General features: G+C 49.7%; 1 protein-coding gene across 1 annotated transcript; it reads right to left on the bottom strand.

Moving 5' to 3' along the window:
- Nucleotides 1-936: 936 nt before the first annotated feature.
- On the bottom strand, nt 937-17,385 carry DLST (dihydrolipoamide S-succinyltransferase). Its single transcript, XM_054199930.1, has 15 exons — nt 17,244-17,385; nt 12,542-12,575; nt 11,152-11,200; nt 10,120-10,175; nt 9,681-9,755; nt 9,241-9,296; nt 8,418-8,529; nt 7,776-7,931; nt 7,402-7,487; nt 6,696-6,793; nt 4,691-4,821; nt 4,037-4,110; nt 3,075-3,158; nt 2,370-2,537; nt 937-1,862 (listed from the first exon to the last, which is right to left on the bottom strand). The coding sequence occupies exons 1-15, from the start codon at nt 17,310-17,312 to the stop codon at nt 1,728-1,730; spliced, it is 1,383 nt and encodes a 460-aa protein (XP_054055905.1). The 5' UTR covers nt 17,313-17,385; the 3' UTR covers nt 937-1,727.
- Between the last annotated feature and the right edge of the window lie 2,620 nt (nt 17,386-20,005).

Raw genomic sequence — 20,005 nt, forward strand, 5'->3', positions numbered from 1 at the left:
GGGCTGCCGCCTTCACCCGCAGTCGGGAAGGGCAAGCCGTTCTCTGAAGTTGATGTCAGAGCTGGAAAAACCCTGCCATGATCCAGGAACCAGTTCGTGTTGTTCCAAGCGGGAGAGCTCCCCGGGGAGGCGCGCTCAGCACCACGGACAGCTTCCGCTCTCCCGCCGTCTGCTCCCGCCCCCCGCTCCCTCCGCAGCCCCCAACGGCCTTTTTCTCCCCGTTTTCACCATTTACAACACTCCCGTTTTATCAGGAAAAAAACCAAACCGGCTCCACACCTGTACTTTTAAGAGCCTGTCCCAAGTGCTCCCTCTTGGCCATCGTGCCATTTAGCAAATACTGGGATTTCCTTGCTGTCTGTAACAGTTCTGTTGCTAGACCACAAAAAAGAAAAGATGATTTCCAGCCCTGAAAACCTCATCTTTGCTGGGAAAAGCCAATTCTGTGACAAAGAGGGTTTGAGGACAGCAGAATTCACAACCAGAGAAGCCACAAGTTAGTACCCCCAGGGACAGGCCCAGCTCCCATTCCTTCTTTTCTCTCACCATCAGATAACAGGCTTCTTACGCTACACCAGGAACGCTGCTGCTGCCTGAGTCCTCGCCCAGGACTGCTCACCCCCCTCAAACACACCCCACCTCGCAGTCGTTGCCCAGTTTTATTTCATTTAAAATCCGCTGTGTTAAATATTTTAGTTACAACTTCTGTGTAGAGGGTAATAGACTCCGCAGGCACTAGCAACCCCCTCACTCCCCCATACATGTGTGCGCTATCAGATTAAGGACTGCCCCCCTCCCCCCAAAACCAGCAGCCTTGGGCTGGGATATACATTACACTGAAAGACCTGGCCCTCCCCAGCTGTCTCTTTGCTGGTAGCAGGCCAAGCCCTCGCACGCAGGAAGCCAGCAGTCAGATCCACCGTCAGTGAGCCGTGATTCAAGGACAGCTGCTGGGGGATGGTTCTTACCCCCGTGTCGGGCATGTAATAGTGAAATGGTTGTTCCCCCAGGAACAGTGCTACCTCCACAGAGGTCATGGGCTCTGCCCACCCAGACATGAACATTCACGCCACAGTGACCAGGCTGGAAAAAAGACAAACGATCTCCAAGGGAAAGCAGGGAAGCTGCCACCGCTGTGTTCCTGTCTGTGGAGGGAGTGTAACTAAGGTACTGCTGGAGGCGTGACACCTACCTCAAGCCCTGCTATGATCAAAACCTCTGCTGCAGGTGGCCTGGGGGTCCCCAGACTGCCCTTGCAAGGCAGACAAGAATGAAATATTTTCAAGCAAAACATGGACAGAACAGTAGCCTTTCCTCTCCTCTCCCTCACAGGAACCTCAGTGCTAGGAAATAAAGCTGAACCCACCTTGGAGTGGCAGGGAAAGGTACCCTAGCACAGCAGCAGCAAGCACTTTCCACTGGTATAGGACAAGCTAGAGATGAGAGTTTGGTGCTGGGGGGGAGAGGATGCCATATAGATGGCTCTAGAAAGGCAGCGCTATTCAGTGTTTGGCCCACTGCATAGCAATCCTCGTGAGAAACTGAACCTTCGTTAAACAGAACAGGAAAGGAGGTAGGAGCTATCCCCACAATTCCCTCCAGGACAGCTCTGATCACAGCGGAGGGAGGGAGACTGGAATGACCTCTGCCAGTTCCTGAATGCCCTGCATCGTCCCTGCTGGTGCTGCGGCCCTGCCCTGGGTGAGTTGTGTGGGGGTGTAGCTGCTCTACAGGTCGAGCAGCAGCACGCGGGGATCCTCCACCGCTGCCTTGATCTTGCGCAGGAAAGTCACCGCCTCTCTGCCGTCAATCAGCCGGTGATCGTACGTCAGCGCCACGTACATCATGGGCCGCACCTCGATCTGAAGGGGAAGAATAAGACAGGCATTAGTCGGTTCATCCCTGCTGCCTGCATGATACCCTCCTGTGAATTCAGGGAAGACCTGGCTTTTTCCTATCCTGAATCCAGGGCTCAGGCTCTCCTGGATGTGCCCTGCCTGGTAGGATTACCCACCCACACTCACACACCCAGGCACTGACCACCACCCAGGCTGGGTCCACAGCACGCAAGACTAGGTCCCTTTCTGGAGCTGTTCTCTATCGGAAAGGCCACAGCCTCCCCCTCCTCCCCACACCTAAGCAGATTATCCAGTTCTCCCCCACACAGATAGGACAAGGCCCCCTGCACACCTCAGGCAACTACCAGCGCCAGCAAAGCTGCCCTACACCTATTAGTCTCTGCTCCTCCTTCACAGTAAAGCCTTTTAGAAGTTGACACCAACCCCCTAGAAAAAGCATATGGGCTGTGGTCCTCATCTCACTGAGCCCTCCTCTCTGTTCACACAAACCTCCTGTGCAGCTCCACCTACCTTGCCTCCTACAGCCACAGGCCTGTCGAAGATGGCATGCATGCCTAAGATGGCAGACTGGGGTGGGTTAATGATAGGTGTCCCAAAGAGTGACCCAAAAACCCCTCCGTTGCTGATTGTGAAAGTGCCGCCATCCATGTCTTCGATTGCCAGTTCATTTTTCCTTGCCTAGAAGAATAAGTAAGGTCTTAGAAAGCCACACAGACCACAGAAGGCAAAGGACAAGGGTTTGGACATTCACCCTCTCCAGGAACAAATGCTGATGGCAAGAGCTTCACTTATTAATCTGTTCAGCTAAAAACCAGCACGAATTACTTGAAAATGCTCCTGTCATTACATCTGAACATTTACTGGCTTTGGGGAAGGATTCTCTTGCCTTTGCTTTCAACTCTGTCTTTTGCAGGAGACAGACACAGGGACTTCTACCCCAGGGCAGTTCAGCCTTGGCCTCTAAAGACAAAGGTGAAGACACACCATGACACTAATGCATAGTTTGCGGTGTTCTGGAAGGACAAGTAGATAGATCTGTCCTGTAAGGCACAGGCAGAACTACAGCTGTAACTGGATCACTCCTCACAGCACAACTCAGTGTGTCAGAGGTCAGAGATGACGACAGAGGGACTGAATCAATTCATGCCTATCCAGCACCCCCGGTTCTTCCCATTCCTCCCAGCCTTTTTCAGAAAAACCTCCAACTTTCCTTACCTTCTCTCCCAACTCATAGATAGCACGCTCTATGTCAGCAAAGTTCATGTTTTCTACATTCCTAACGACAGGGACCACAAGACCCTAGGGAGAAGCAAAGTGCATGATCAGCAAATTCACCGCAGTGACACACAAACAACCGTTATTGGGCAGGAGCCTGGCCTCAGCCCAGCAGAGCTCCTGCCTCCTCCTCAGCCCACAGCAGGTGGTTGGCAGAGCTGTCTCATGCCCTGGCAGCCGTCCGGAAAACCTCGCACAACACGCACCAAGGGCTGACACCATAAATGAGACGACATCTTTGCCTTTGTGAGCCCATCTCATAAAATCAACCAAGCTTGTCTGGATCCAGCTCTGTGTCCATAAAAGCAGGTGAGGCACTGGGCAGAGTTCAGCTGCCACCTCTTTCTAGGTGACAAGAGCGGAGTCCCTTTGTGCTGGACCTCCCCTAGACTTTGCGAGCAGTGATAGAACTTCAGTCCTGGCCAAACCTCTGCCTCACAACAAGACCAACTAATTCAACATCTTTATCTTCATCCTATACTCTCCCCTGGACAGGAACATCTCTTTGACTCAGCAATGTGATTTACAGAAATGGTGGGACAGCACAGCAGGGTTAGCCAAAGGACAGGACATGCAAAGGACAAGACATACTGTCTATGCCATATCCTCATGGGTCCATGAAAAAAAAGGTTTTCTTAACTTGGCCTTACTCATTATCCACTGAGATCTACATTGACCTTGTTACTACATCTCCTCATACAGTGGTAGAATATTCTTGGTCCTCCATCTTCTCCCAAAACCCATCTCAGCAGTCCACAATGTACCGAATGTCTCATTCAGAAGATCAGTCTCATCACTAAGTTTCTGCTGCAGGGGGAGTCAAAGCTGAGTCGGCTTAAAATATACGACCATCCCAGACCTGAGGCTGCAGGAACCACAGACAAAGCATCCAAGATACCTACCCGGGGAGTTGCTACAGCGACACTGATGTCCACATAGTCCCTGTACACAATCTCTTTGGTCGTGTCATCAATCACTAGAATGAGGGGAAAAAAAACCTGTATTACACATGCAGTACCCAAGATCAAGGGCTCAAGAGGCCAGAAGCAGACACAAAATCATAACAATTTGCTTGTCTCTAGCTTAAACATAACTCCAGAGAACAATGAGCCCTCACTGCACCTGTGGGAGACGCATCAGGACAGACAGAAAGGAAACACAGTCCTGATAGGTCAGTCCCCCTCAGACATCTCCTTGGTTATTCTCCTCTCGGTTTGAGCAAGCACCTCTCACACCCCCCAGGAACTTCATCGCACCTACAGCAGCTACCTCGAGACCAACCAGCAGGCTCTTCCCTCTGCAGGCTGCGTAGGCATGGCCCCAGCCCCACTCCTGGCCACCCCTTTCTAATAGAGCCCCTTTGGTAAGCTGTGCTCTACCTACATAAGTGGCATTAGCAAAATCAGCTGCGGCATGTAGGACTGTCCCCACTTTTTGTGCATATTTGACTCGCTTGCCCAAGCTATTAGCCCTGCCGTGGACTTGGCCACCTGCTTTCACCCACTGCCACATCCACTGGTGAGATGTGCAACTCACCAGCAAGGGTCACCGCTCACCTGCATTCACAACGGGCTGGTCCTGAAGAGCAAAAGCTGCAGCTTTCACAAAAGCTGACATGAAACCTAGCTTCAGGTTGTGCTTTTTCAGGAAGGGATCCTTGTGTACAGCTCTCATCTCTCGGATGTTGCTGCAAAACACATGATAACGCTGGTCAGCACGGAGTCCAAGAAAACACCGTTCCCTCACTCCATAATAGATTTCAGGGCCAGCCCCAAGGACTGCAAACCTGCACCACCAACTGGCAAACCCCCAGTCTGATGAAAAATCCTTCAGATGTGACAGGTGAAATGGGCTGAGGGTGCTCTTAAGGACGCTGCCAAAGGATCTAACGGGAACAGGTCCTGGGCCACAAACTCAACAGGACAGTGTTATCTGCTTGGTCCACACTGCCAAGCACAAAAGCAAGATGTGGCACGGCGTATTTCCTGCTTAGGCCTGATGTTGCTACCGATTCTCTGGAGACACCACTGCCAATACCAGCGTGGCGCAGCAGACAGCAACTCCAGGTGTGGCTGGGCCATACCGGGAAGGGTGGAAAACCAGGAAATGCCAAGAGCAGAAAAGATGCATGTGGTGACTGGGGCAAAAGACTTCAACCATTGTGCAAGTCCAGCACTAGCCAGCATGACGATGCCTCCTTACCCAACTCTTTGGCTTTGGGACTTGAGCAAATATGAAAAAAATCTTCCCAGGTGCTATGGTAGTGGGTGCCAGCCCACCCACAGTGCTCACCCAGACTAATCATGTTTCCCCACTCCTTCTATTTGTCAGAACCGAGGCCATTTACAAAAAGTCAACCAAGTTGTGGCTACAAGCTCTGCCTATTCCAGGCTAACACCAGATGCTGTCAAATTGCATGGTCCATCCCTCCCCGCTCCAGAGACCTTGAGTCTTTGAAGCGACAGTGCCAGCAAGGGGCAGGGGTCTCCATGGTTTAGAGTGTTTGTTTTCCTGCGCCTAACCTTGTTTAGGGCTAGGATTACCGTCCAAAGACATTAGTGCCTCCCAAGGCACAAGGACTGCAGCAATGAAGACAAGGTTTGCTACGAAACTGGCTCATTATGGCTTCCTCCTTTCAGACACTGACCCCCCGCGGGAAGCAGGAGGCCCCAGCATAGGCCCTCTCGAGTCAACCTCACAGCAATCAATCCAAACCAGATTACCAGATGCAATGAGAGCCCGAGGCCAGTGTAAATCGACACCTCAACGAGCCTCTGAGAGCAGATAAAGCTGCAGCACTTCCCCTCCAATCAAGACTATTTTGCCAACCTTATTGTTCTGAGACCCAAATATTTACATGTTTTGTCTTAAGGAGCAGAATAGGATTTCACAAGGCAATTTGATTTGGGCACAATTTCCCCTTAATGCACTGTAACATAAGCTGCCCACCCTCCAAAGCCATTAGTGCGCCCAGACCGTGCAAGCACTTGAGTCAGGAGACCCCCACCCGCCGGCAGGGGATGGGGAAGGATGCTAGTCTGTCTCTGGAAAGCTGCACTATCTGACAGCAAGAGCCTCAGACCTATGTACTGCTCACCTGAAAGGCTGATGAGCCTTGGGGAACCACCTCATGGGGAGCTAAATATGCCCACCTCCAACAGCAGTAATCTGGTGGGGTGTCAGAAATCAGATGCTCTACTTTGGTGTCTCCTAATAAGCACTATACAAGAGACACCAGTCACTCCTGCTCTTCTGCTCAGCCATCTACCAGTTCTCAACCAAGAGCCACAGAGATGAGGAACCAGGTTGCCCCTTTTACAAGCAGCAGATGATTCCCGAGGAATGTCAGGCCATTCGGAAGCTATGAAACCCTTCTCACACCGCAGCACCAACACGGCCCTGATGAAGCTGTGCAGACAGTGGTACACACGTAAAAAAGACGTCCCAAAAGACGTGTTGCCAATCTTTCCAAAAAGAATGAGCAAGGTCTTGGCTGCTATTTAAAGACGACTGTCTGCATCTCTTTCTACTTGTAAAGGGAAAAGGTGGTCCGCTCCTCACCTCATATCGATCTCATTGAAAGTGGTCAGCATGGCACAAGTATTCTGAGCCTCCTTCAGCCGCTGAGCAATACGCTGACGCATCCTATTCATTTTCACCTGAAAATTAAAAAGATGTAAGCAGAAGCTTCCTCAAGTTCATACAAGTGGCGAAATGCAGAAGAAACTCAAAAGGCCCTTTTTCTTGCCATCTGGTTGACTGGTAATGGATGCCTAGGGCCAAGGTTTTCACTCCTGCTCTCCCTGCGGAGCACAACAGGCTGAGGAGTTGTTTTTACTATGGAGCTCCCGAGCTTAACACAGTTTCCAGCATGAGGTTAATGTGAGAAGAGCAAGACTGCTGAGAAAGGAGGCTGCTCAACCATGTTCTCTTAAGAACGCACATGGCAGGTGAAGCAGCCTCCGTCCTGTGCTGAGGGGTTGTGGATAGACCAAGCAGATCACACTGAGCCTTCTGTGATCAGTTAGGTGAGTTCAAGACAAGACTTCTGCCTAGAAAAGACCTGTGTTGGATTGGACCTGGGTCTTCTTCCACCCCACCCCTAAGCAGTGCCCTCATGTAGAGCATTTCCCCATCTGTCACAGCCCCATCAAGCTGGGTGTGAACAGGTAGATATGTACACATCCAGAAAGCTCACGGCTTATGCCAGAACAAGTTAGTACCCAGCAAGAGAAGTGCTGGCAAGGCCCCTATTCCCGCAGCTTACCCTATGCTCTGATCTGGCACCTTTGCTGGGCACTGCTTCCCCAGGAGGGGCTGCCGCTGGGGCTGCAGCCGGCTTCACCGCAGACACTGAGGGTAAAGAACACATCAGTCAAAAATGGAAGCCAGGGCTTGATTGCAACTCCCTAAGGCAGAAAGCCTGTTTGAGCGCCTTGCTCAACCAACACAGTACAGAAGCAGCCTTGAACTGGGCTGCACAGGTAGCAGGCATAGCTGAGCTCTCCAGTCTGTAGCACGCAGGGCAATAATGTGGGGAGGCCTTCACCATAAATGCCAGACAGTTTGCTGTCTTTAACCTTACACACTCTCCCCAAGGAAGAGAGGCTTGAAAATAGGAGAAAATGGCTGTTGCCTCACCTGGTTTGCTGTCGATGGGCTGAGTTGACACAGGTGGCACTGGTGGCATTGTAGTGGGAACTGGTGCTGCAGCAGGGGGAGGGGGAGCAGCAGCAACAGGTTCAGGGGCTGCAGGAGGAGGAGGGGCTGCTGCTGGCTTGGCCTTGGCAGGAGCAGCTGAAAGACAAGGAAGAACCACAGTAAGGGCAACCACAGCTTTCACTGCCAAGGATCTCCAGGTCCAACCAACCTGATAAAAGTTAACCCTCTGGCAGAGTGCCTTTATGTTCTCAGCGCTACTGAACTGATAGAAGCCAGCACTAGAGGATCCCATGGTGAAAGTGTTTTATTCATTGATACCCTAGATCTCCTCACTGTGCAGGAGACTGGGTGCTAAAGACAAAAGGGCAGAGAAGGGAGTTATATCAGGAGAATTCTCAACTAATTTTAGCTTAGAGCTGCAGTCTTCTGCAGAAGGAGCAAAAGGAATGTTCCCCCCTCAGAAGGACTAAAATTATGCTTTTCTAATGGACAACAGAATAGGGGCAGATGAAGGAACCATTTCACCTCTCTCAGGATCCCTCTAAATGCCTTGCTTCCATCTTCAGAAAAAGACTGGTGGAAACAGGAAAGCCTGTGCAAGTTATACATTTTCTGACTTACCTCCAGTTTTCCTGAGTTTGAACAGAGGTGTACCCCCTTCCACTTTGCCACCATCAGGTACCAGAAGGGCTTCAATCACACCAGCTGCTGGGGCTGGAACTTGCACTGATGTCTGCAAAGAGGAAAATCAGTGAAATTCCCCCAAACGCTGCACGGAGAACAAATGTCCAAGAGAAAATGCCAATAAGCACAGACACACATTGTAATTTGGCACAGACAGTGGCTCTGTCTCGCACCATTTGCACCAGTTTTCACACCCTCCACCAGGATTTTGTGCCAATACTTAGAAGTTTTAGGAGATGCTGGCAGTGTAACATATAACCTGATCTTCCTGCTCCAGGGTACAATCAAGAATTGACCTGCTGCCAGCATCTTCCTGACAGTAACACCAGAAGCAGAACTTGGCATGGAGATTTAGCAAGAACTTCAAAGCGTAAGAGTCCTTTAAAGAATCAGTAAACTTAAAGGCTAAATTTAAAACAATCTGAACACATCCTGTGGCTCTGCAAAATTTCTCCTCTGTTTAAACACAAACAGGTTTCAAAGCTTAGAGCACTGAAATTGGAAGGAGGAGGGGAACTGAAGTTCCAACAAATATCAGCACCACTGATGCTTAATCAAGTATATGAGGAAAGAAGAGTTATCAGAGAATTCTCACTTCAGGCACAGCCAGCTTTCACACTAGATGAGAAAAGCTTTTCTCCATGAAGGGAGAAGGAGACAGAGGCAGGGCCTGCAGGCTCTCGGAGCTCTTAGCAGGAGAGGAGCCATACGGAGCACTCGCTACAGAACTAGAAAAAGTTTTGGTCTAGAAAACTCCTACCTTGTCTGTTTCAATCTCACACACCACTTCATCTTCCGCCACTGTATCTCCAACAGCTGAATGACAGATATGAAGACCACCGTGAGGAGGGAGGTGTGCTCCAGCCTTCCCTCTTAACCCACAGCAGTCTCCCCCATTAACCCAGAATTTTCTTATCCCAGTTTTCCGCAACTTCTAAAGAAAAGTCTAGCTCAAGTGATCAATCTACTGCACAGAGTCTGATTCCAGTTTAGATATCACCCTTCACCCAACATCACCCGTGACAGAAAGGTGCCGACACAGCAACTGCAATCCTTACCCCTTAGGAGAACTGCAATTAACCACTTCATTTGTCACAGACTGAAAGGCACAGAGCAGGCTGTCAACCAGTGAACTACAAGCCATCCCCGAGCTGTCCAGTGCAGCAGCAACAGTGCTGAGAATTTCAGGCAACTGCTTACCTTTCTCCCACCTGACATCTCCTTCTGTGACTGACTCTGCAAAGGCTGGTGTATTCACCGTAACCACGTCATCCCCTGCGAGAGAGACACACAGACTTGGAATACATGCAGAGCTCAAAACTTACAGCATTGCTTCATTCTTGTCATCAGGAGTCTAGTAGAGGGTGTAGGTCAACAGACATCAAATGTTGGCCTTCTCCTTGCTTCAACACTGATCAACGTTTAAACAAAAGAGAAATTCCCATCTGACTGAAAGTCACATTGTGACAGGCATGCCAGACAAAGTCTTTAGGGCCGTGGGACATAAACCCTCAGCCATTCACTGAGGTGGAGACAGCAGCGGGCCTAGACCAAGGATGGAAGAGGTAGCTTCAGCTGTTGTCAGGACAGCAGTAGGTAGCACAAGAGCCATCCCACTGACTCCAGACTTTTTACTTACTACATACTGCAGTGGTTCTGAAGTAACGGACAGTGAAGACACTGGAGCTATTTACTCTGCAGAAAGAGAGAAAGATTTGAACACAGAAATATGTTCCTCTGCAGGCTGCTGGCACCAAGCTCAAATACAGAATTTACATTTGCTTAACTGATCTGAAAGGCTGCTCAGCTGTTCTGATGTGTTTTTTTCCAAGGGACTCCTACTTACTGTTCAAGCTGCAACAATCCCACTAAGAAAGGAAACGTTACAGCTTACTAGCACTTACTAGTGCTCTCCGAAACTCAGTGAGAACTGAAATTTATGAAATTTTAATTTAGGGAGACAACCTAACAGAACCCCTGTGGTTTAAATGCTGATAAAAGGTTGACTTAGCCAGCCCACCCTACGCCCAAGACTAGTGCAGTAAACATTTTTTTACCTCCAGATCAGGACTGTCATCTCTACCGAATTTGCTAGATTGCTTCAAAAAAAGAGAAAGCACCATAAATTGCCTATGGCAACACATCCAAGAGACTCTCGCTCCACCACGTCCCTTCACAGGGAGCTGGCAATTCCGAGCATTCCAAAGGATGTTTTTTATACCTACTGACACCACCTTTGGAAACCTGAAGCGAACACGCTTTAGCATTTCCTCTAACAAAAGCTACTTGGTGCAAACCGACCACCATTTCAGGCTTTTATGGATGCACTCTTAAAGTTATTTCCCCAAATACATTTTTACCACCTCAGCAATGCAAACCTTGCCATATGAACAACAGCTCCCTGAACCACCCCACTTCTCCTGACAGAAATCCTACCAGGAGGCCACCATAGAGCAAACAGGACTTTTAGTCAGATAATCAAAGGGTAGAGATGCATTTATCACTAGTCTCCTCATTCCTGTCCCTTCCCTGCCTCAGTATCTGTCTTCAGACAAAGCTTGTTTTCTTTAAGCATGACAGCCAACCATATTCTGCCTCCCAGCCCCCAAATCTTACCAGGGCTAGAGCAGCCCCAGTCTCTCCACATCACAGCTTTCCTGGGGATACTTACACAAGCTTCCTGCTGTTGGTGTAAGCCAGTCCCTGGCTCCCAGCCACACCTGTGAATGAGAATGGTGTTACCCCACAGGAACGTTACCCAGCTGTCCAGCCCTCAAGTGTCCCTGTCAGGTAAAAGAGTGCAGAGGACACCAGCGTCCACCCTGAAAGAAGCTTGGGACTAAGTGGGGAACACAGCCATATAGAGGCACTTCAGTGCTATCAAACCTGCCCAGAGCTTGCCAAGAACAGCGGTCTTGTCTTCATCTAGATTTAGAGACGGGAAAAACAGTTATATCTTGACTTTAAAGCTAACAAGGATAACTTTGAAAAGGGCAAACAAAGCAGCAACTACACCAGTCAGAACAAAACCAGGGAACAGCTACAAGGGACACTTACAGAACTGCTAAAACCTCAGTTGCTGCTGAGTTATCCTCACCAATACAGAGGGGTTCCTAATAGGAGCAAGGCATCAGTCCCCTGCGAGGCACCCTCAGGAAGCCTCACAGTTGTGTGGACAGGTAAGGAGGAAAAAAAGAATGAAAACAGGGTGTAGGGCAGAGTAGCAAGCCACCATCAACCCTCTTCTCTGTCCACCCCTGTCCCAAGAACACTTCTTTTCAAGAACACACAGCAGGGAGGTACTTGCATAGCTCCTCGGTTTCACATACCCCACTGTTCCCTTCCCACACTGCTCACATACCCTGACACTGCAATTTTTATTACGAACTGAACTCCTGTCCTTTGTCTCTTTCAGGGCACTGGGCAGTTTTCCAGACTAATCTTAAAGAGAGTCAGCATAGCAATTGAAGACCATAATGATCTCAATTACGCAATGCCAGAAGGAAGAACCATTTCCCCACTTCATTTTTTAAGAGAGTGACACAATTTTGACACCATCCCATACTAAAGAGCTGATATTGGAACTCCAGAAACCAGAAAAGGTAAGCAGATTTAACTGGTTTCTCAAAGTGGAATCAGAAGTGAGTGATATAATGCTAAATAAGCACACTACAGCTAGAAAAAACAGAGCTCTGGGAAAATCCAGTTTAAGCACTGAAGAGTTCACAGGCATACTAGATTTGACATGTCACTAACATTCACCCATCATTTTCAAAGGAGTTTATTAGAGAACTAGGCTCTGCAACAGCATGTGTTTTAAGCACTGCAATGCCTGAAATACACTGTGCTGCTGCTGTGAAACCTTCACCAGAACTGAATGGATCGGGCAGCACGTACATCAGGCAAGGGAGGCACTCGCATGGAAACACAGCTCATTTCACCAACTGTTTCTTCATTACATGATTGACAGAAACAAGCCCCAGTCAAAGCTATTACAAATTTCCATCATCAGCTCTGTCCTGTCTAGGTAGTTTGAAATGAAATAAAAGCGTAACACTCACCAGACAGAGAGCATCTTGCCAGAGTACAGTTCCCCTGTCAGAGAGAAGATGAACTATCAGTATTGCAAAAAGATGAAACCACCTTAGAAGGACTTTGGTTTTCCCACGAGACCTGGATCAGAGCAAGAACCCACCATTCCCATGCTCCAGACTGCAGGCATACTATTTTCCCATAGTGTGCAAGAGCGGGAGATGGTGAAAGCATCTACACCCTTCTCTTTGCTTTGTCTCCTTCCAGGATGCTGTCCTGTGGAGTGATGGTAAACCCGACGCACTTTGTTGTCAGTTGTGGCTTCAGCTGTTTTGACCTTCTCATGCACACTTTCCTCTTTAAGAAGGAACAGATTTCTAAAGACTCATTCACAAAAGTTTGCTATGAATGAGAAGGTCAAGGGTAGCTACTGGATACGATGAAAAAACATCCCATGATGTTTACTCCTACAGTCATGAATGCAGCACCTAAGGGGTTTTTTGTTCATTTGTTTTAAGGCTATGGAGCCTTTGAACTTGAGAAGGCAAAATTTCTACTGCTTTCAGTGAGCCATGAATTCCACCTTCTGGTGACGTTTCACTTCATACCCATGTAATCATTGACTGCATTCCTAGCTCAGCATAACATTCCTCTAAAGTAAAAGACATTTCAAGCTACTCCAGTTACTTTCCCTATTGCTATTATACATTTCTCTAGCACTGAACCTGCAGATCTGGAGAACCTAAGGTTCTAAAAGCTTTTTTTTTTTTTAGATAATTTAGACAGTTTTTTTAAAACCTAAAACCCATAGCAAAATATCACAGTAACTGTGATTCGAATGCAGCTGACCTGCCTGGAACAACAGCCACTCAACAGCTCAAAGCACCCTTCTCTAGCAGCTAAGGTAAAAATTAGACTTCATTCACATCTTAGGTGTCTGAAGGGAAGTTTGAGTATAAAACCTGATTTCAGCTTCACCAGAGCAAGGAGGATGGGATATAACTGATCTTAAGTATCAAAATAATTTGTGGAGCTGTGTGTGTTAAGACAACATAGAGATCAAGGACCAAAGAGATACTTAAGCTTGTCACACTGTCTACAGGACTGAGTGCTATAGCATGCGAAAATACTTTCTATGGGCACTTAACATCATCAAAACTATTAACAGGCCTGGAATTGACCCGTTGTCAGTTTAACTATCCAAATTTACTGATGGATGTGGCTTCTTGGATATTAACCCACGGTCAACCCAATGATTGATGGGCAGTTCAACAGGGTTATGATTAGCTGTGCCGAGGATGCAGGCAGCCAGGCTGACTTGCTGCTAAGCCAGTCTGGGTCTGGCAGAGCTCAGGAGCTCCAGCACAGTGCCATGCAGGTACCCTGCTCGCCGCTCTGCTGCACGGACCAACAATCCTGGATCGACAAGCCTGCAGAACCAGGTTCCGGCAGGACCCGCTGGAGCCCCTGCCCCATGTCTGGCTGGGGAAGGGAAAGCAGGAAGCACTGAGCGGACTTTGCAAAGTCATCGTGAATGCTACAACGCTTAATCTTGGTGCAGCACTGGCCCTCTGCTAACTCAGATCAGGTTTGTGTAGAGCCAGCCCTAAGTTGGGATCAGCAAGACAAACTTCAACTTAACTCAGCTTGGTCAAGCATCTAAAGCACCACAATCCTCAGCATATATGTTAGTTCCCATATTGATCAGAGTCTTCCCACTTTCCCTAGTGTCCCAGATAATATGAAGTCTATCACAAATAAAATAGCAAGTGACCTGAGTTCTCCTCTGCCCATTAATGTTTTCCTGGGTGCTTTATAAAAAAACAGTGGTTAAAGGTGTTCCTAGCATCCCAGACAACAACTTGTTAAGAAAGAGCAACAGCCTGAGACTGAAGCAGAAACAGCCAATTTTATTTGCTCAGAACCAGTTTATTGTAAGGTTAAAAAAAAAGTTCAGAAGGCCTGTCCTAAAATAAATCGTTGTGAGAAAACACATCTGCAGCCCTCTTCCACAAGAGGTGCCAAGTCTGTGTTCCACAGCTGCTGTAAAATTAAGGAAAAAATTGGTATCGCTCTACCCTTCTGCCTCTTAGGTTTAAGAAATGAGGGAAAGAGCTTTAACGAGGAGAGGAAACCACTAAGAAAAGATACTGAGATTCCCCTGTCTTGTGTTCTGCAGAACCGCGGTGTGTCCATCTCTTCACTACAGTATGTCAGAGATGCATGTGCAGCCCCGGGAGACGCCTGAACTGGGCTGTTTCCTGTTCTGTTTTTCCCTGAAGGAATCACTGCGATCACACCTGTTCCTGGTATCACCTGGCTAAATCTGCCCTCTGCCTGATCTTGGCGCTTCTTCAGTGAAAATGGAAACATTTATGTTTTGCTAGCTGGCATGAGTACTTTGGGTCACTTTAAGAAGACAGCCTTCACTTGGAGAAATAAGTCTTGGACTAATTAGCTTGTGACTCACGTACCAAGTGATTAATTTTTCCCCCATGTTTCACATGACTTCTTGGAATTGTTTTTGTAAATGTTATTATGTCAAAGTGACCCCGGCACACAGTGTCCCAGGCCACAGCTTTCAAGGAGCCCTCACCTTCCAGTAGGGTCACTACACACTGAAATAAATTATGGACTACATCAGCTGAAGCGACAGCCTGTACACCTACAGATTCCTTCTCCAACAGTGTCATTACCTGAACTGGTCCCTGTTCCCACTAATTGAACAGGAGGGTACAGTTAATTTCAACAGAGGCAAAACAGAAGCTGAGCGCTGGGCAGCTCTGGCGACAGGCAAAGCAGCAATCGGTTCTCCAGCCCCGGCTTCTTCAAAGCAAAGAAACTGCTGCTTTAACGAGGATGAGCGTAAACCACTGCTACACACAAAAGACTCACTGCACGTCTTTCATGGATGTTAGTGCAATTATATATAGCATGGCAGGGCAGATGCTAAGATGAGAGGAAGATAACAATGCTGTGATACAGGATACTGTTACTAAGAAGACAGGCTGAGAACTCCTGCAGCAGGTGGGGAGGATCAAACAGGGAAGAAAAAGTGCCCTACAAACTCTTCCACAGATAAATAGAAAGACTTGATTCGCAAAGCGCTGAACGCAGCTCCTGATCAAACCATCCTTTTTCAGACTAGCTTTTCTCTGGACTTTTTCCGGTCATCCTTCAACAGCTGTCATCCCCCCGCCCCGGAGTCTTACATGCTCGAATGCAGGCTATTGATGCACATTCATGATTTCTACTCGATATATGAATCCAGGACCTTTCTCTCTTTCACGAGATCATCAAAATCAAGCCAGTTTGTTAGTTTCTTGATGACTCCACTGTTCTTCCATTATGAATTTTGTTCATGTCTATTGTCCTCACTTCTTCCATCAGATGTTTGCCAAGTTCTGGTGTTTCTTCCTGTCTCTCCAAAAAGACTGTATTACCCCTTTGTCAAAACTTACTTCCCATATCCTTACTCAAATGGAAATCAAACTACTACCACTATCTTGACTTCTCAACTTTTCTAGCACGTCTAACTAAAATTATTCCCCTTTCCTACCACTCAGCTATAACCTCCTGTAACTTTCCGATTTGCAGTAGTTTTGTAAAAGGTTTGAATACTCCATCTGTCTTTCCCTCCTGTTCCGTATAATTACACAGCACCACCGAGAGCTGACAAAGCTTAAATACTGTTAAAATGCCACTTAAATAAGCTTATTTTAAACTGTACTATAATACATTTGTATCTACATATATGTATAACAAATCGTAATTATACAGTTAGTTATAAATTGTTTATAGTGCGGTTTTATATATATACATACTTATTTATAAACACAAATGTGTTTGTAGTGCCCAGAGACAAGCATTTAACACACAATAGCTCTGTGGGGAAGCATGACATAGTTAAACATTCAACATTACAATTAGCTGTCAATGCTCGCTCGCCTACGTTCACATGATGGCCAAAATCAAATCTCATGCTCTAAGGCTTCAGCTGGTCATCTGGAAGAGACGTGATCTTTCTCCTCCTGTAGGTATGCATATATCTGTATATAAACGCATGCATATATATACATGGAAGCGCATAAAGCTTTGCAAGTTTGCTATTTAAACGGAAGATGTTGCCAGAAGTCAGCAAACCGCAGAAACCAGCTGGCCAAGAGCCGCCCCGGTGTTGGTTTCAGCAGCTGGCTCTGGCTATTAGACTCCACAAAGCCCAGGTTACCGCCGGCGCAGGTTGCTGCCGTTTGCATGGGCTCAACGCCTGCTCTGAACACCGAGCACGGGAATTAAATAAGAAAAGCAGCAGACACGCGTTTATTTGCCGTTGCCGCACCGGGCCCACCCGGCCGGGGAGGGTCTCTGCCGGTGTGTGTGGGGATGCGAGGCGACTTGCGGCTGCCAAACAACAAGAGTGTCTCCCCCCGCGCCAACACGCTTCGGCCCAGCGACAGGCGGGGACGGCGGAAGCTTTCCCCGTCAGCCAGCTCCACCCGGTGCCGCAGGCGAGCCGCCGCCTTTCCCGACGGGATCCGGCACAGGCTCCGCCGCCCCCTCCCCCGCCCTCACCCCCCCGCGGCGGCGGGCGGCGGACCGGGGTGGGGGGGGAAGAGAGGGGGGACGGACAACACGGACGCGTCCCGGTGCCCTTGGCGGCGCCGTCCCCGCCCGCCCAACCGCCGCCCTCCCTCCTCCCTGCCCGCGGCCGGTGCCCGCGGCGGGCAGTACCTGCCGGAGGGCGCGCAGCGAGCGGCCCAGCGCCCGGCCCAGGCAGCGGGACCGCCACAGCAGCAGCATCGCGGCGGCGGCGGCGGCGGGAGGAGCCGGAGGGCGGACACCGGAAGCAGGCCCGGCGCGAGCCGGAAGCGAGCAGGGCCCGACCAACCTCTCTGGAACGGGGGGAGCGGGGCCGGAGGGGCGGCACCATCGCGGGCCGGGAGTGGGGGGGGACTCAGTGGGACGGGCCTGGGGACGGGGCTGTGGGACAGGGACAAGCCTAAGGCAGGGGCTGTGGGGCAAGGACAGGTTGGCGATACAGCTGTGGGCTGAGGACAGGCCTAAGGCAGAGGTTGCGGGGTAGGGACAGGCTGGGGACAGGGCTGTGGGGCAGGGACAGGCCTAAGGCAGGGACTGTGGGGCAGGGACAGGCTGGGGACAGGGCTGTGGGGCAGGGACAGGCCTAAGGCAGGGACTGTGGGGCAGGGACAGGCTGGGGACAGGGCTGTGGGGCAGGGACAGGCCTAAGGCAGGGACTGTGGGGCAGGGACAGGCTGGGGACAGGGCTGTGGGGCAGGGACAGGCCTAAGGCAGGGACTGTGGGGAAGGGACAGGCTGGGGACGGGTCTGTGGGGCAGGTCTGGGGCAGGAGCAGATCGTGATACCTCAAGAGCCTCCTGTGGAACTATACCTAACATGTCTTCCACAGCCCTGTGCAGGGCCAGGGGACAGCAGATGGTTCGGTTGTGCCTTGTGTCCTCCTTGTCAGTGCCTTTGTGTGGCCCTGCCTGTCCACAGGCTGTACTGTCCCCAGCACAAGCACACACTGGGGCTTTCACATTACGAGTTACGTTATGTACGAGTTACATTACCTATGATTCCTGGTACGTAAATGCCCCTACATATTGCCAAAGGGTGCCGTTTCATGATGCTCTTCATTGAACCAACTCTGGATTCCTGCTCACCTTGAGACATCATGGGCTTGGGCTCATGCAGGATGATACCGCTACAAGCGTCAGCCAGTGGGGTGTTGCATGGTTAGGAATTGTCTTAAACTAAAAGAGGGTGCATTCATACTAGATATAAGGAATTTATTATTTTTTTTTACAATGAGGCTGTTGAAACACTGGCACAGGTTGCCCAGAGAAGTGGTGGATGCCCCATCCCTGGAAACATTCAAGGTCAGGTTGTACGGGGCTCTGAGCAACCTGATCTAGTTGAAGATGTCCCTGTTCACTGCAGGGGGGTTGGACTAGATGACCTTTAAAGGTCCTTTCCAACCTAAACCATTCTATGAAATGGGCAAGGATATCTCACCATGGGAAACAGGCAAATGAGTGCACAAATAAGCCCTGTTGCTCAGATGTGATCTAACATTTTAGAATCCCCCAGATAGCTTCTGGTTTCTGCCTTCTTCCAGGTGGAGAACAACGGGTGTAAGAAAACCCAAGGAACCTATTCACAGAATCGGAGAATTAGCTTAGATAGTCATAAAAGGCTGTCTGGCAGCCAGGCATCTCAAGGAGCCAAGTCCAGGTTATGCACATGTCCTTAATTTAGCCATTGCTTAATAATATATGAATGGTAAACTGCAACCTCCAAAATAGTTTCCTAATATAAATTTGCAACAAACATCCTTGGAATCATTTTCAAAGAAAAGAGGCTGAATAAAACCCAACAGGGGATAGTCTCTGAGGCTTTGAGGATGTGCTGACTGCTTTAGCAAAAGGCAACTGAGCCAGAAAGGCTCTCTGCCAGGGATTGCTCTGCGTTCTGTCTTCCGAGGTCTAATATCCTTGAACAAGACCACCTGATGTCAACTGCTTTTCACCACAGCATCCTGCCTACCAAATGAATACACCAAACATCACCATGTTCAGTAAGTGTGTGGAGGCAAAGCAGATGAATCCCCAGGAGTAGGACACGTGGCTAGGCTTTGTCCCCCCACCCCACAGCTCCTGCACAAAGCATCTCACCACCACGTGTGCCCCTGGGGCAGGTAGATTTGTCCTGGGGCTGGCATTGAGGCGTGCTCTGATGGCTGCAGACCTACCTCTAAAGCACCCCACGATAAGCAAGGGACTCAGTTTTGCTGCTTTTCCTGTGTTGTTCCATTTCCAGGACAGCCAAAATGCCTCGGTATCCCAATGGCAGGGAATGTTGGAAATGCCTGGGCACTTTCCGTGGGAGCTGGGCAGAACCTGGAGCTCTGGGCTGGCTCCTTCCTTGCCTGTGGCACTGTTTGCCTCTAGCCTGGTGTATTTGCATCATCTCACCGACGGTTCACTGTCGTGGATGGGGTTTCTAAGCCAAATTGTAGGGAGGAATTGCCCGTCTGGCCCTCTGCCTGCCTGGGCAGCTCGGCACCAGCCCTTGCCTGCCTGACCCCAGGGGCTATGAGCCTGGGGAGCGTCAGGGAAGTTGGCTGGACTCTGGCACTGGACCTGACCTCCTGGATGTCCATCTGCATATTCAGAAGTCGTTCCCAGCCGGTTGGCTGCCTCCGGCCTCCCCACTCCCTCTTTAAAGGACCTGAGCGCAGTGGGAGGACGCGCCCGCGCTGCCTCTGCGGCATCCCACGGCCCCCGGCCACCTGCCCTCGGGACGCTGCGCTCCCTGCGCCCCTGGAGCCAAGGTGAGTGGCGCAGAGAGGTGCGAGCGGCTCAGCTCGGGGACCGCTCGGTAAAGCCAGAGGGATGCAGAGGCTGGGGAAGGCTTTGGGGGGGATGTTTGCAGTGCAGGAGGAGCGGCAGGGTGCTCTGTGCACGGCTCTC

Source organism: Rissa tridactyla, chromosome 4 (assembly GCF_028500815.1).
Source record: "Rissa tridactyla isolate bRisTri1 chromosome 4, bRisTri1.patW.cur.20221130, whole genome shotgun sequence".
Lineage (NCBI taxonomy): Eukaryota > Metazoa > Chordata > Aves > Charadriiformes > Laridae > Rissa > Rissa tridactyla.

Excerpts from the sequence above, each read along its gene's own strand:
- DLST (XM_054199930.1), bottom strand. The coding sequence starts at position 17,312 with ATGCTGCTGCTGTGGCGGTCCCGCTGCCTGGGCCGGGCGCTGGGCCGC. Across the intron at positions 11,201-12,541 it reads GGCAAGATGCTCTCTGTCTG|GTGTGGCTGGGAGCCAGGGA; the intron begins GTGAGTGTTACG and ends TCTCATTCACAG. Across the intron at positions 8,530-9,240 it reads GTGAGATTGAAACAGACAAG|ACATCAGTGCAAGTTCCAGC; the intron begins GTAGGAGTTTTC and ends TCCTCTTTGCAG.